This window comes from Rhea pennata, chromosome 20 (assembly GCF_028389875.1).
Source record: "Rhea pennata isolate bPtePen1 chromosome 20, bPtePen1.pri, whole genome shotgun sequence".
In the NCBI taxonomy this organism is placed as follows: Eukaryota; Metazoa; Chordata; class Aves; order Rheiformes; family Rheidae; genus Rhea; species Rhea pennata.
In genome coordinates, this window is record NC_084682.1 from 4,166,907 (window position 1) to 4,182,198 (window position 15,292).

Below are 15,292 nucleotides of genomic sequence, written 5' to 3' on the forward strand. Positions count from 1 at the left end.
AAGTAGTGGCACCTAAAGGTTGAGGCTTCCAAGCAGGCATCTGCAAGACAGGGGTCTGTGGGGCAGTCACTCTTGCAGCAGATCCTAGCACTGAGATGTGGGTATTGACACAAGGAAAGCCTCTCCTCAGACTGCATTTCACAGAATAGCCCAAACAGATTGGGTGCAGCCTTCACATCAGGAAGAAAACTAGCCTCCTTACCTACAGGGAGCAAAGAAGCTCCTTTCATAGGAGCACTGAACTGTTTCTCGCCAGGGCAGCGGATTCTACTATTCATTAAAAACATTAAAACAGCCCACAGTTTTGCTTCTCATCTCTTCACCTGCTTGCTAGCATTCCTGACTTTCACCAGGATGGTCAGTTCCTCATGTCAAATCAGGGCATCAGGGCCAACCTTTTTCCAGCCACAACATATAGTAGAAACCAAGTTTTTCGCAAAAAAGCATGTAACTCCCCAGGTTCTCAATATCAGTCTTCTAGATTGCTGAGAAAGTCCAACCAATACTACCTCTCCAAGTCATATTTTAATAGAAGGAGCAAAATTTGGCTTGATAGTTCTGCTGAGACTTCTGCTATGGGTGGAAGGCAGAGGGCTGTCCTACTCATGTATAAATCTACTGAAGACGCATTGCGCCAAACCAGTGCCAACTGAGAGCTACCATCCTACAAAAACCTCCAGGTGTGGGGATCTGAGCGGTATCTATGGCACTGGTCATACAGTCTGTAAATGGATGTAGACTCACCAAACAGTAACAGGTCCAAACAACTTACGCCCGAGCACTCAGAAAGCATCAGTTTGATGAGTGAAATATGGGGCTTGCAGGCTTTGATATTGGTGCCAATTAAAATACCAGTGCTTACTATTCGCTATAACATTTGGACAGCCAGTGCTTTTACAAGTGGTTCAGTGTCGCCTGCACTGCAGAGATAACAGATGAAGCATGCTATGGAGATGACGGTGACTGCCTCATTGAGGACTCAAGAATTTAAGACTTACTCTGTCCATATCACTTTTCTCAATCACAATCTCATCTGCCTCCGTTCCAGTTTCATCCTCCAGAAATGGGTTGGTAGAAGGAGGTGGTACTTCTGTTTTTTTCTGTTTTAAAAAGAGAAAGTTCACTGCAAAACAGTCTCTTTTGTACCTTCTCACACACAGCTGCATGTTTTGTTTTACTGAGCCTTTCAAAGCACTGTACAGCAGTTTGTCTCCTCCAAGCAAAGAGGAGGAGGCAGAGGGCCACGTGGTGCCACTCAATCAAGACTGAAGCACAGTCCCTTCCACTCCAGGGCCAGTCTGCTTCCTCCCACTGTTCCTGTGCCTGCACTCACCCATTCTGCCTGTGCTGTCTCTCAAAGGGGCATTCTGACTAACGTCAAATCCCTATCCTCTCAAATGCCTCACTCCAGAATGTGGCATCTCCTCTGAGAGGACCATCAGGGCTCCCAACCATGCTTGCTGCTTCATCTGCTGTTAGACACAGAGCCTGAAAGGGTACCAAAGGCTCAAGGAGAAGCAGCAGAGTACTGACATCTTGTTCAGGAGATGCTGACATGAGTCAACCCTAAACCCTTTAGAAAGATGAGGCTTAACTGGAGGACTGCTAACACAACCTTCAACTGCAGGCTCAAAAACTGTGCTGCTGCAATAAATCCTGCATTATTGCTCCTGCCAGACTGCTTGTCCCCACTGTGCACTCTCTGGATACTCATTTATAATTATTGGCTTCATTCTGTGTTTAAAAGAGGTCAGATGACTGCATCCAGGGCTTTACAGTTTCTAGGCAGATTAGAAAGGAGAGCAGGGAGAATTTTCTTTATTTCAAGCCATACACTCCCCTTTTTCTCTCAGCTCTGTTTCTATCTTCTCCAAAGGGATAAAAACAATCCAGAGAAGCCAACTAAAGCTGAAAACTTCGTATGAAATTTGTCAGAAAAATTAAGCCATTTTCTTGAGAGTGCTCAAATTCAGCCAGGAGGAAAATCTCACAGGACTTCCGTTTTTAATTAGTGGCACCAACCGATGATCCACAGCAAATTACTAACAGGTCCACCAGGCTTGCCTGGTAGGTTGAATTATCATATCTAAGTAAGTTTCAAGACACGAGCTGGACAGAGCAGTGAACCTCAAGCCAGTGGCTCATGAGCCACACGTGGATTCTGCGCTCCCAGGGCATTTGGCTGGCAGAGCACTTGGCTGAGATTTCAGGCAGAAAAAGCACAGAGATGACCCCCAGAGATACTCAGTGAGCTGTTTCTCTTGGCTCTGCCTTTACAGTCTACTGAACGAGATACTGAAAGCGGAAGCTATCAGCACCCCTGCAAGTAAGACTATCCTAACAGACAACGTGGGGTGGAAAGTTGGTACCAGGTGGTAACCAGAAACAAACAGAAAGGGGAATTTCTGGTTGTAAGTGTCATCAGCATGCAGAGAACAACTGTTATAATGCAATCACTGTGCCATAATTACTTTGCAGTTCTCCATCCCAAAGTGGCTTCAGCTGCAAGTAACAGTGCCCAGAAGTGAAACTATACAACCAGCCCTCGTGAGCCCTAAAGCCTCCCATCTACCACACTCTGCATGCTCAAGAATCCCTTTGCTCAACTATAACTCACTGAGTACAGACACACTTAACGTGCTATGCTGGGGCAAGTCAGAATTTTCCTAGCAGCAAAGACTGCAGCAGGCATGCTTTTCAGTCTCCTATTACCATATCTAGGTATAAGAAAAGGCTTTTTTCTCCTCCAAAAGTTAGGGACCAAAGGACTGCTCTTTAGAAATCCCCTTACCACTGTCCCATCAGCCAGAGTGCAACCTGAGAAGCGTTTAGCCAGCAGTCCTTCAAAGTTGGTTGTCCTCTGAATTGCAAACAAAAGCAATTTCACCTCAATCTCCTTCGCTCTTGTGCGCATTATCTTAGCGAGCTCTGTCCTGAAAAGGGGGTAGGGGGGGGAGAAAAAAAAAAAGACAAATGTAGTTTTCCTGATGGAAACAGTCACCTGTGTGCATATGAAGAGGTTGTAGTTCAGTCTAGTATCTAGAGAGACACTTTCAGCACAAAATTCAAGATAATTCCTAAGCTCCTCTCACTCAACTACAAAACTGCCTTGTAGGTCACACTCAAATACATAACCACAGTTGTTTAGAGCTTTGTCTCCAAACATCCCCTCCACCAGTCCAGCTAGAAAAGCCAGTGGTATTCCAGAACACAGGTAACGGTGCTCCTGGGACTCTGGCTAGCATTTCCTCTCATCCCCTACATCTGCCTTTCAAAGAGGCTGGCCTGGGGCAGTCACAGCAGTCAGCTCGTGCTTTCTCATTCAGCCTTTATTATTATTGATTCTTACCTCTGCCAAACTAACATTCATTTCCACTTTGTCTCACTCCCTCGACAATAAATACAGTTTCAAGGCTACTTCTTAGGATTTTCACTTTTTGTTGTCGTTTTAAAACGCAAACAAGCTATACAAATATTTGGAGATGGTCTTTAAAGTCCTTTGTGTACGTGATTGACTTGGCAAAAAGAGAGGCCAATCTTTTAAGGCAGGTGATGCCGGAAAGCGTTGCGGGTTACCCATACGCGCTCACCTTGTGACGTGACAGAACTCCACCGCGATACGCTCCGTCATGCACCACTCCTGGGGGAACATGCGCCCATACTTCTCCTCGTAGTCCACCAGCTGGCGTTTTATCCAAGCGTAGCGCCTGTCGATCTTATCCAGCCAGGCGACCTGAATACCATGGAGAACAACATCCTCAAGAGCAGCAGCTGCTAACATGCAGCCTGACCACTTAATTTTCCTGCAGTTGCTTCAGAGAGGAAATTGGGCTATCAATCAACTTAACTTGACCAATATTAATAATACTTTGAATACTAACAGTCATTCTTCAAAATACTTAAGCTAGACTGAAAAATTCTGCCTTATATGAATGTAGAGAGCAAGTTCTGTTAAAAATAAGGAAGACAGCACTTCTAAATCATGTAGGTACTATTGAAAACTAAATCCAATGATTTATTCAATCCCACCATTTATTTTGCAGATAGAGAAGTTAAGGTGAGCACTGGGATCAGAAGTCAGGAATTCCTGGATTTTCATGTTCAATTGGTTTTCAGACTCCAGGGTTTGTGTCACTATAAACCAGAATCCTTACTACAAGAGCAGAGTGGGATCACCTCCTCCCCGCAAAACATTCGTACTTTTTACTCAAAAAAGCAAAAAGATCAAAGAACTTTCCTGAAAAAAAATGTTATTTTAAATGAAGCATTTTAGAGTTTTTCCTCTGTCATAAACTATCAAAATTCAATAGTTAAAAAACATCTTTGATTCAAAACATTCTTTCATAAATCTGAGAAGATTATATTATTAAGAAATGTTAGCATCAAGACAAGAATTTTAAAGATTATCTACACAGACTGTTCCACTTACTAGACATGTTCCCTCCCACCCCCTCACCCACCTTTTTTAATGTTTGGTAAAAGGGGAGTTGCAACAATCAGTTCTCAACCCTTTACAAGTTAGAAAATATACGTCTAATTTGAATTCATTTGTTACAGTAGGGGAAAAACTTTTCCAAAGCTGATCTATGAATCTGAGCTCTAAGGAAGGTGGAAATAATCCCAGCAGGAGACCACGTTGCCTCCAAATTCATCAGCCAGTCACCAGCACACCAGCAAGTCGCAGCCTCCAAGCCCCCAGGTTAGGAACACAGTACCAGAGGAAGTTGGGGAAGTGTGAGGTTTGTACATACTACCAGAGCAAAATGCAAAATCCAAATCTGGCTTGCTATGTTTTCCTTACATCTTGGTTTTCCTGGAAAAGGACCAAATACTCTGAGAGGTGTTGCTTAATAAATTTCTTGATGATTTCCTGTTTGATTCTGGGATCTAGGACATTGGCAACTAAACATGCATCACGCAGGACATTGCTGGGTCCACCAGGCCTCTGTCAAAATAAACAGGAAGAAACGGTTTAAAGTTAAACAGCCAAAGGGGTGATTGTAAGTTGTACTGCATCCAGGGTTATCTTGTTTTTACCCTTTCCCAATACTTTTCTTTTTGATGCTTTCTGCTATTAGACAAACAATTGAGCTCCCTCCTTAGCACAGGCAGTAAAGTTGTGTGGCTCCACAGCCAGGAAGTGACCAACCTGCAGAAGTGCAGCCAGCTCCTTCTACAGAAAAGGGTCACTGACCCATGATTTCTGCAAAGCCTTCCACTAGTCTAGATGTTCTGAAGAACAGCCAAGAGAAGTGATTGGCAAGTAGGACAAGAAAATTTTCCTGTAGAATTGAAGGCCAAACTAATGGAAAAAAAGCAGTCCAGAGCTGATCAAGTTGCAACATATAGGTTAGCATCTGATGCTGATCTGTACTAGCCCATAACACTACATCAGTGGAGAATACAGAAAATATAGTTTAGAAGCATTTAAAAAAAACACTCTTTTGAAGCTCCTTCATGTGGGCACAGATTTGCTCTTTACCAGGGAACTGCTCCAAACATTTCTCTTTTCTGCACTTTTGTTAGTTTTATGAAGACTGTACCCTTTGCAAGTACTCAGATGCATTATTTGGCTAACCTGTGAATTGCTCCCAAAGGCAAAGCATATTTTGTACCTTAATCCTAGCTCAGGCTTATAGCTGTGCTGTCTGTATAACACAGGGACAACAGGCCCCAGCAGACTTGGTGACAGCATGTCATGAAACAGCCTGCACTTGGCTTTCCCTAAATTCAATTTCCGCTTCTCCTAAATGCATCTTTTGCATCTGACAAATAAGCAGCAACACGGGCAAGAACCACCTGGGTCAGGCGCTCGGGGTGCAGGGGCTGTACACGCAATGCCCGCTGTGTTCCTTGACCGGCTTGCAGGCCTTACTGCCATAAACGTGTTCAAACAACAGACCAGCTTCGAAAGTCGCTGTGACATGGTCACATTAACCAGTGCTTTCCTCCATCTGGACAAAATGGTCAGCATAACAATGCTTCCCAAGCAGACCTCAAACGCAGCACGAGCGGAAGGGTGTCATTTCCCTCACGCATTCAGAAGGAAACAGGGAGAAATGTTATACACATCACCCTACAGCTTGGGAGATTTGTTTGCTTTCTAAAGTAACTCCTGAAACAGAAGCAGATTAAATGTAGAAGTAAAATGAGATAAAAGCAAGTGACAATTACATCTGATAGCTAACTTCAGCACCACTGTTCAAGGGATGGAATAGGGGAAAATCAGCTCTTTACCTTTGTACCTTGTGAAGGAAAGGCTTCTTCAAAGTCAGCCAGGATCTGCTGTCCTAACTCATTTTGTGCTGCCTTCACTCTAGTGAAGAAATAGGAAATAATGACTTTGTTGGTGGTACAATGTTTTTGGTTTGTTTTCTGCAAACATAACTACAAAATGGACTTCAATCCTAATAGTTACCTTATGTTTTTCTCTTTTTTCTTTTTCTTTTTTTTTTTTTTTTAAGAAAAAAGCAAGCTAAGGGGAAAAAAAACCCCACACATTAAGACCCTGCTGCAAAAGTTAGTATTTCAGTAAGAGCCAGTTCCTCAGCTGAAGAATCACCACCATCCCTTTGATGCCAGTGTGATCAATTCATTGCAAATCTTTACATCTCTGTATTGAACACAATTTATCAGAAGTATCTTTCTAACAAAAAAGCTTCATAGTGTCTCAATCCTCACTGTGAATTTTTCACAATTCCAGGTGCACTGACCTACTTTTAAGTGCATCCATGTGAATACTGCTTGGCTGTGGTCATATACTATAAATTCTTTATGTCTTAAGCAGCATAAAAGAGCAAAGGTATGAAATGGGTGAAAAAGTCTGAACAGACCACAATCTTGCTCTTTGGAAGCTTTATTCTCTCAGCTAAGTAATTTCCAGAAATAAAAGTCAATATGCCTTAACTGATACTTCCAGGGAAATGGAAATGCCTACACATACTAGAGAGAGCCAAAATAAATAGCTAGGCACTTATATTCCTCTGTAGACCTTGAATTCTTCCATCACTTTTTATTATACTGGAAACACTTTAATGACTAAATTGATTATTCAAAGCAGTGCATTTTTCCAGAGAGACTGATATGTTAGAAAGGGTACATTTACTTTTATGAAGATGTTTGTAAAGAACAGGGGTAGGCAAGTGAAGAATTTGCATATTTAAGACTCAACTTTATCAAAATGATATATTTCTTTAATCTTCCCATGTCAGATCCATTAGTGGCAGAAACACTACCAGACAATCTGACAATGTTGGAGAACAGACTGGATTCTTTAATGGTGCCAAAAGCAGAAGATTCTATTCCTTTAAAAGTTAGGGTTAAAATATAACATAATACTTGTGATTTAACTGTACGTATGACCTGCATTACGCAGGATTTACGGTGATTTTGCTTGAAAACTTTCCTGCCTGCAATGTCAAACATAATTCTCACTTAAGCTCTCTGCTTCACAAGAATGTTTGAAGGCTTATAGAGCCTTCCAGGTATAGAGCACAATTAATACCTGCATATCTAACTGTAAAATAGAAGGGATTCACTAATACGTTGAGAAAGGAGGAGTTGGAAATTTAAGCAAGAAGCCCATCCTAGCAGCCCCAACAGGTATAATCCTGCTTAAGCCGCACAAGTAACTCACGTCAGAAAGCACCACAGAACCAAACCCCTCCACCATCAAAAAAAAACAAAAAAAGGAAAAAAAAACACACTGAATGTGGACTGGAAAAAAAATAGCATCTTTTAAATAGTCAAGAAACAAAAAGTCTTTGGTATCAGGAGCCACATAAATGAATGAGATTATATAAACAAGTGAAACTATTAGCCCTGGTACTTATTTCCTTATATAGGAAAATCTGCAGTAACCTTCCCATTTGAAAGCAGCTGCAGAGCAAAGTACAGTGAAAGTAATGAAAGAACAGCCAGATTCCTAAGGATTCAACAAACGTAAAAGAGGCCCCATCAAGCAGTTAAAAGCCCTGTCCACAGACTTTGTTATTTTAGGCTCTGATTCAGAAAAGTACTTACAGATATTCTTAATGGAGGTTCTCATATCCTTAAATTAAGAAACTTGCACAAATGCCTTGTTAAGTTGAGGTGTTAAAATATATATGTGTGTATATGTATTTAATCATGCACATACATCTCAAAAACAAACAAGGAAAACTGGTTTTAGCATTTTTTACATTTCTTATGGATAGGGCAGGCAGAGAAATCAAAGCAGTCCAAGATTTAGGCATGTGTGAGCAACCAGAGCGTGCCTCACTGCCCTCCCAGTAATTATCACTTTTTGTATAAGCCCACACAGGTACAAACGTTTTTTTTTTCTTTCCACTAACAGGCACTCAGAAACATAGAAGTTTTTATGCCACATTCTTTGCAGAGAGATTGTGTTAGAGAACACAGGAAGGCACTTGCTTAACCACTAGAGATTATTGCTCCCCATGGAAAGCTCTGAGCCTTTCAATTCAAAATAATCCTCACACTAGGGAAATGGGAATTGCAGAGCCTGGAGCCTTGATCCCAAGGCTTCCTTCACTTGTATCCGCCACCAAGGACCAGCTGGGTGCGTGCATAGTAAAGCGTGTGTTTCACTAGTTGCCAAAAGTGAGTAACGCACAAAGTCTCAGCAATCTCACTCTTGGTCTGCAACAGATTTAGGATCTCTTCTTGGGTCAGTGTTATCCAGCTGTCTCTCCCTGACCAGACGCTGCCGGCAGCGTGCTGGGCGACCCAGCGGCCAGCCTGGCTCCAGGCGGCAGGAACACACCACCACCTTCGCACTCGTGAGGATTAATGACTTTTCTCTGGCTTGCCTTCACCTTAAAGAGCAAACAAACTCACTCGCTCAACCTTAAACAAAAAGCCCAACCAAACAAAACTACACCACACACTGCTGTTCCAAATGACAATAAATTGCTAGAAACCACAATTCCTTTAGCCAAAGCTACCAGAAATCTTAAACTAGGCCTGGAAGTCTACTGAGATAAAAAGGGGCTGAGCTAGCCTTTTTTTACTGCAGTAAACTTACAATTATCTTCTAAATACTTTCCAGGCTTTTTTCCCCCACTATCTGGTAGGCTTTTCAGACCTCTTTCATGGATGAGTTTGTGACCACTGATTGAAAACTCTCTCCAGAGACAGAAAACAGAACAGAAATAAGACATAAAATATCACTATTAACTACAACAAACACCTTCCAATGCTCCAGATTAGAAGTTGGTTTAGGAATATAACTAGAAAGATATCTGCACTTGGATCTGAATTGTGACATTTTTACATCAGGAGCATCAGTACAAGAACCCAAGTAATTGAGGGTCCAGTCAACTCTCCAAATACAAAAAGTTTGATTATTTCCCAAGGGACAGGGCAGGTGGAAAGCAATATTTAAAACACATCATTAGTTTTCACAGCATCAAGAAGTAGGAACCTAAATTAAACACCATGTGACAGTGATTACATTCACCAGCACTAGGCAGGCACTTTTCTTTCCCATGGTTTCCCATTCATATTTGACTTCAATCCATTCACACTAAGAAAGAGAGACTCTTTAATAAGGAAAGCAAGAAAATCTGCTCATCCAGCCATGTATTTAATAGATGTCAGTTACTGCCCCTCATCTTCACCAAAATCTACTTATATAAAGAAGCATTTCTTGCTTTTGCAAATGTCCAAGAGGCTTCAGCTGTGTTATTAAACTAAAGTCATGATGATATAAACCCCAGCAATGTAACAGTATAAAAATAGTACTAAAGAAGTCAGGCAAACTTCCTTTGATGTTTCATAAATCATGACAGTATTTTCAAGCAAAGAGAGAAAAAGTCAACTTCAAATTGTGCTCTAATAGGTACATGTGTAGTCAAAGTCCAAAGCAGATATTACAGCACAGTAAAGCTCCCTGGAGTAATTTGCTGCCTGGATGTCAAAGTAGTAAAGAGATCCTAGCAACATATTGGGTGTAGCTCTCCTTTCACCCCACAAAACAGCCACTTCTATCACTACCAGATGGTGCAACTCTCACTCTGTAAACACTGGAAGGAAAATCCAACAGAGGCAAATCTAAAAATAGGAGAAAGACTCGGAGCTTCAGATCCTTATCTTGGAGCGAGATTAAAACAAAGGGAGTTTTCTTCCACATTCCTGCCAGGCTCTCTAGCGTGACTTGATACCATTGTGCCTTTTAGCAGCAGCATGAAGTTTTTTCTAATTATCAGCAACTACAAAAGTAGTGAATAATCTTCCATTAGAAAGGGAAAAACCACCAGAATTCTGGCCTGCGGCTTAAACTATACACGGCTGTTAAATGCCCAGTGCCAGCAGACTTCTGCCCAGGGCACTACAAATCCAGAAGAAAGTGAAAGGAGTTCTGAGCGGAAGGACTGGAACAGACAACAACCTATGTGCAGAAAAGCACTGGCATATATTTGTATCTCTTTAACATTCATGTTCATTTAAGCGAAGGCTTACGGTCAAGTGCTTTGTTAAATCAAAGGCCTCCTATCTCCCCCTGGATTTAGGGTGGATCTTTCTCTACCTCAGTCTCGTAGATTCCATCTGGGTTTTCTGGACTAGGTATCTATACAATAAAGTCCAGTAGATTTACATGAAAACTACAAACACTCGAACACGGTTTCAACAGCACAGGCAGCCAGCTGCTGTCTTAGCAAAGGGAATTACCAAAAAAAAAAACCACCAACTACTGGGCTTGGAAGGCTCCTTCAAGTACCTCTGTAATGAGCAAAGTCATGCGAGACATCAAGAGAATGGCAGTACAGATTTGCAGTGTTCAAACATCAAGCTGAAAAGAAACACTATCAAATATCATAGCCATTAAGAAGGTTCACCCCTAATGTCAACAGGCTGCTTTCATCTCAGAGCTGTGCTCAGCACTACTGCAGGCTGTTGAGCAAATAACGTGTGTGGCATGAGGGAAATAAAGCCTGCTGTAAAGCAGGAAAAATAGGTTTGGGCTCCCAGCCCACCCCAGGGACAGCAATGTCCCATTGAACGTGAAGGCTCTAGATCTTGGCACCTAACTGCCAAGTCCCAAATGAAGTCAAAACCCTAGGAGATCTGGTGGCTTAGGCACCACTGAGACTTCATCTACTACTGTGGAGAACGGTGGGCTTTTCTTCTTGAACTCCAATTCAGATAGATAACCGTGCTAGAGAATCAGGGCTATACAAGCTCAAAAACGTTTTTACAAGCGCAAAGCTTTAAATCAGTCAGGGAAGCTGCATGTTATTTTGGAAGACTTTGTTACTACAAGCCTCAAAACTCAGCACAATTGGACATTATGTACAAGTTTTGACAAAAGATGCTCAAGGTGCTTGGAATATCTGAATGTGGAAAGTCCACAATAAGAAATCCTGCCTGCCTAACCCATGGCAAGATGGAACAGTTCTTGGTGCAGGTCAGAAAGAGATCCAACCCTTAGCCTACTATGCAATTTCATAGCAGTAAGGCACATGTCTGGGCAGAAAGTGGCCCCAAGCACCACTATGTTAAATGCATATATTTCTGCTTCATGCCAGGCAGCTGGACTATCTCACTGAGAAGTTAAGAAAGCAGCAGAAAGTACCACCTCAGGGTTTACCACAAACACTTGTACACCAAGATAAAGTTAGAAAACATCTGTACTTCTACAAATTACTCTAGGTAAGTAAAATTAAAAGCCTGTCAACAAGAAGTCCAGAACATTTATGAATTACATCCATATTAACTGCTGTTATTTAACAGAACAGACTGCTCAAAATGCATCAAATTTTAACCAGTTTTGGCTGGAAACAAGCTCAAAGGACCATGTCCAGGCTTTACATTCCCGTGGAACTCCTTCCGTATAAAGCATTTTCTAACCTTCCTTCCCAGCAGGCACGTAAATGCTCAGTATTTGATTATTTTACCTTTCAGAAAGCTGTCGAATCTGAGGAATCCCCATGTATTTGTTGAAGTGCTCTAACACATTCACGACACCTTGGAGGAGGTTGGCAACCTCTCCATATTGTCTCCTCCTGGTCATAGCCCTGTAGAGGAAATTGGAGATTTACAAAGGCACGTTTGTTGAAAATCTTGGGTGGTAATTCCAAAGGTTACCTCATCCTTGCTGGATCATGCCAGTCCCTATTGACATTTATTTTTCTAAAATACACAACTCTTCATTAACATTCCAATACAGCATTACAATTTCATTCAAATGATGCTAAAATAAACCAATCCAACATACATCTAACAATGCTTCAAAAAACATAAATGTCAAAAGCAATACTTGGCAAAGAATATGTAAACTACTGAATGCATTCACTTCCCAGTATGGGTCCAAAGGCAGCAAATGCTTTTCCACTATAACGACCTGAATTAAGCCATTTGTCATCACACACAAAGTGCGAGTTAGAGCTTCACGGGGAGCAGAATCATTATGCTGAAAAGCTATTAGCCTCAACTTTTCTGTTAATAACTTTCGCAGGGAACTGAGAGAAAAAAAGTTTATTTTTTCCCTCATCCATTAGCTCATTCCAGTGGAGACAGCAGCTTAAGTAAAATTTAATTCTAAACACTTAGCAACCCAGTGTTCGTGCAGAATTTACTACAATCCAAGAACAGTCTGTGCCTGTGTCTTACAAATTCACAGATGCAACATGTAAAAACCGGATTGCCTTAGCCAGTGTGTTCCTCAAGCACATTAAAAAACACAGAAGACTATTGGGAACATGTGGCCTCAACTCCATACATACTACAAGCTGTAAGGCTTCTCTGAACTCATTCCTCTCAGGACTAGAGCAGACCTTTCTGAAAAGAGATTTCATTCTGGTTTAAAACCCAAGACTGACAAGAATCTCCCCAAACCCTTGAAGAGCATATTCTTAACGAGGATGCTGGATTGCATTACTCTTTAATGAAGTAAGACACATTTCTTATCACCAATGATCAACACCACAATTAAGCAACTGATGTTGCAAACCCTTAGACAAAACGCTATAGGCTGCCCATCACTTCGAGTAATAGAGCAAGGATCGGCCAAAGTCACAACTGCAGTCTGCAAGCAAACTTTCCTCCAGAAGAACAAGCAGCTGTTACAAATCTACTCAGAGCTGGTCTAGAGAATTCGACAGTTGTGTTAAAACATCACTAAAAATACACATGCTTACTCCAGTGAATCCACACCCCCTGCCAGCATATGCAGGTGATTGAGGGTGGTGATGGAAGTGGTCAGATGACGCTTGGCATGATCTAGCTGCTTGATATCCCGTGTGATTTCTTTAACCTAAGGAATGCAAAAACAAGAGTCTGGTTAAATATCAAGCCACAGTAGCAATGTTTTAAGGAGATAAGGGCTCTCTCCTCCCTTAGGGACTAGAAACATGACAGCTCTACAGCCAGGCTAACACAAGGACAAGGACACAGGTTCCACAAACACTATTGGATTTTTCGATCTACAACACATTCAACAGCCATTACCAATCAGTCAGTAGTACCACAGACAAAAATGCTTTCTTTCTAATGAAAGCTAGAAGCAAAAATAGCATGCCAGTCTCTTTCCAAGGCTAGGAAGAAACTGCTACTCACCATTTGTTCTGATTTTTCAGCTTTGTCTTTAATATCCTTAATTTTACCAAAGAGTTGTTGAATTGCTTTCTGGGCTTCCTCTAGAGCCTAGAAAAGAAGCAAAGAGTAGAAAGAATCCATTCAGCCTTCACCTTTTAAGAAATATACAGTTGCTCCATTCAACAACCTGGACTGGGGCAGTGAAGGGGAGCTGCTCTGTTACAAAGAAAATATGGTTAGCACATCAAAAGCCAATATGTTAATACTTTTATACTGGGATTTCAATCTGGGTGGACCAATGTTTCAGTATTCATTTTACAATAATGCTCTGAAAATCTGACCGATATTTTCTAAGAAAGTACTTCTATGTGATACGAACTGAAACATCAACAAGTTTAAGGTTACTGTACGAAATTTCTAAGTGCAGGAAAAAAAGGTAAACTTCTACTGATCAATATGTCTTTAGACAGGGAAAGAAAACCTCTACATTATGACAAGCACTGAAAAAACTTCCTAATGATGGTATGTTTTTGGTTTATTCCAACTTTCACTTCTAATAGCTACACTGTATCACTGGTCCTGATATTAGATGCATCTTCTTAACTGCTCTTTTGTTGTTGAACTTTTATCTACAAATTTGGCACTGCAGTTCTTCTAAAGTCAAACCAAGTGACATAGGCAAAACTTCACTGAATTAGTAGGACATCATCCTGCTAAAAAGAAGTGATGCATGTTTTATTGATTCCTTTGATATGGACAATTCAGGCTTTTACCTACAGATTAAGGGGAGTGATTCTTCCTAGGCACAAAACAGAGTGCATACGTTAAGCAGTATCCACAAGAGAGCTGGGCACAGTAAGCAAACCTGGCCTGTCTTTTTGTACCATTTTTCTGTAGGTTTCTTGGGGCATCAGGTCTCCCTTAAACAACCATAGTGTATTCTGACCTCACACAACCGGTGTGAGCTTCGTATGGATGCCTCAAGCAGAGCCACATGTCCAAAATCAGACACCCAAAATCTGGTCTCTGAAGTAACTCAACATGTTGTGCCTTCTCAGTCTGGCAATAATTTCATCTCCAGCTCCACTTTCTTTCCTGCAGTTAAGCAAGCTTCTATTCTTCTGTTTTTATATCCAGTCCCATGACCAAGGTTACAATACTAGCTACAAAATCCTTCAAATACATTTCCAAATGAAGATGTGTTAAATTTAATAGCAAACTGTCCGCCAGGAGGTTTTGCTGGAACATAGCTACATTATAATAAAAGTATAAAAGTTGGAAACATTTTATAATTCATTTTCCAGAGGGGGGGGGGGGAAGTCTCCTCTGAAATATCTTTTGAATCATGTGAAAGTTAACACTTTATCTATCAGCGTCACACAGCTATCACATAGCATATTCAGTAAATGAACTGAACATTTAAATGTGCTACAGGGACAGCTATATTAGGAATGAACACCTCCACCTTCCCTCTAATTTGGCTGCAGCCTAGTCACTATTTAGAATAGTTGTATTCCATTCAAAGGCATGTGGATTAAATAAAAACCAAATGCTCTTTTCAACATATTTAACTACTGCCTCTGTACTGAGTGCCAGACCATGGAAGCGGCAGATTACTCAAGTGGACTATTAAGCAAGCAGCAAATGCCCTGCACATTCTGAGATTTGGATAGGTCTGTAGGGGAAAAGAAAAATCCTCAACCTGAAGGTCTTCACAGATGCCAGCTGCAATGTTTCCCTTTGCTTCAGCACTACT

General features: G+C 41.3%; 1 protein-coding gene across 1 annotated transcript in view; it reads right to left on the reverse strand.

Annotated features, from left to right (window-relative positions):
- The window catches only part of VPS53 (VPS53 subunit of GARP complex), a 66,485-nt gene that overhangs the window by 32,634 nt on the left and 18,559 nt on the right, over positions 1-15,292 (reverse strand). Inside the window, exons 5-12 of the mRNA XM_062592175.1 lie at positions 13,558-13,644; positions 13,140-13,255; positions 11,898-12,017; positions 6,238-6,316; positions 4,802-4,945; positions 3,591-3,733; positions 2,792-2,933; positions 999-1,100 (exon numbers count right to left, since the gene is read on the reverse strand). Of these exons, the coding sequence (XP_062448159.1) occupies positions 999-1,100; positions 2,792-2,933; positions 3,591-3,733; positions 4,802-4,945; positions 6,238-6,316; positions 11,898-12,017; positions 13,140-13,255; positions 13,558-13,644 (933 nt within the window). The remainder of the gene's footprint in view (positions 1-998; positions 1,101-2,791; positions 2,934-3,590; positions 3,734-4,801; positions 4,946-6,237; positions 6,317-11,897; positions 12,018-13,139; positions 13,256-13,557; positions 13,645-15,292) is intronic.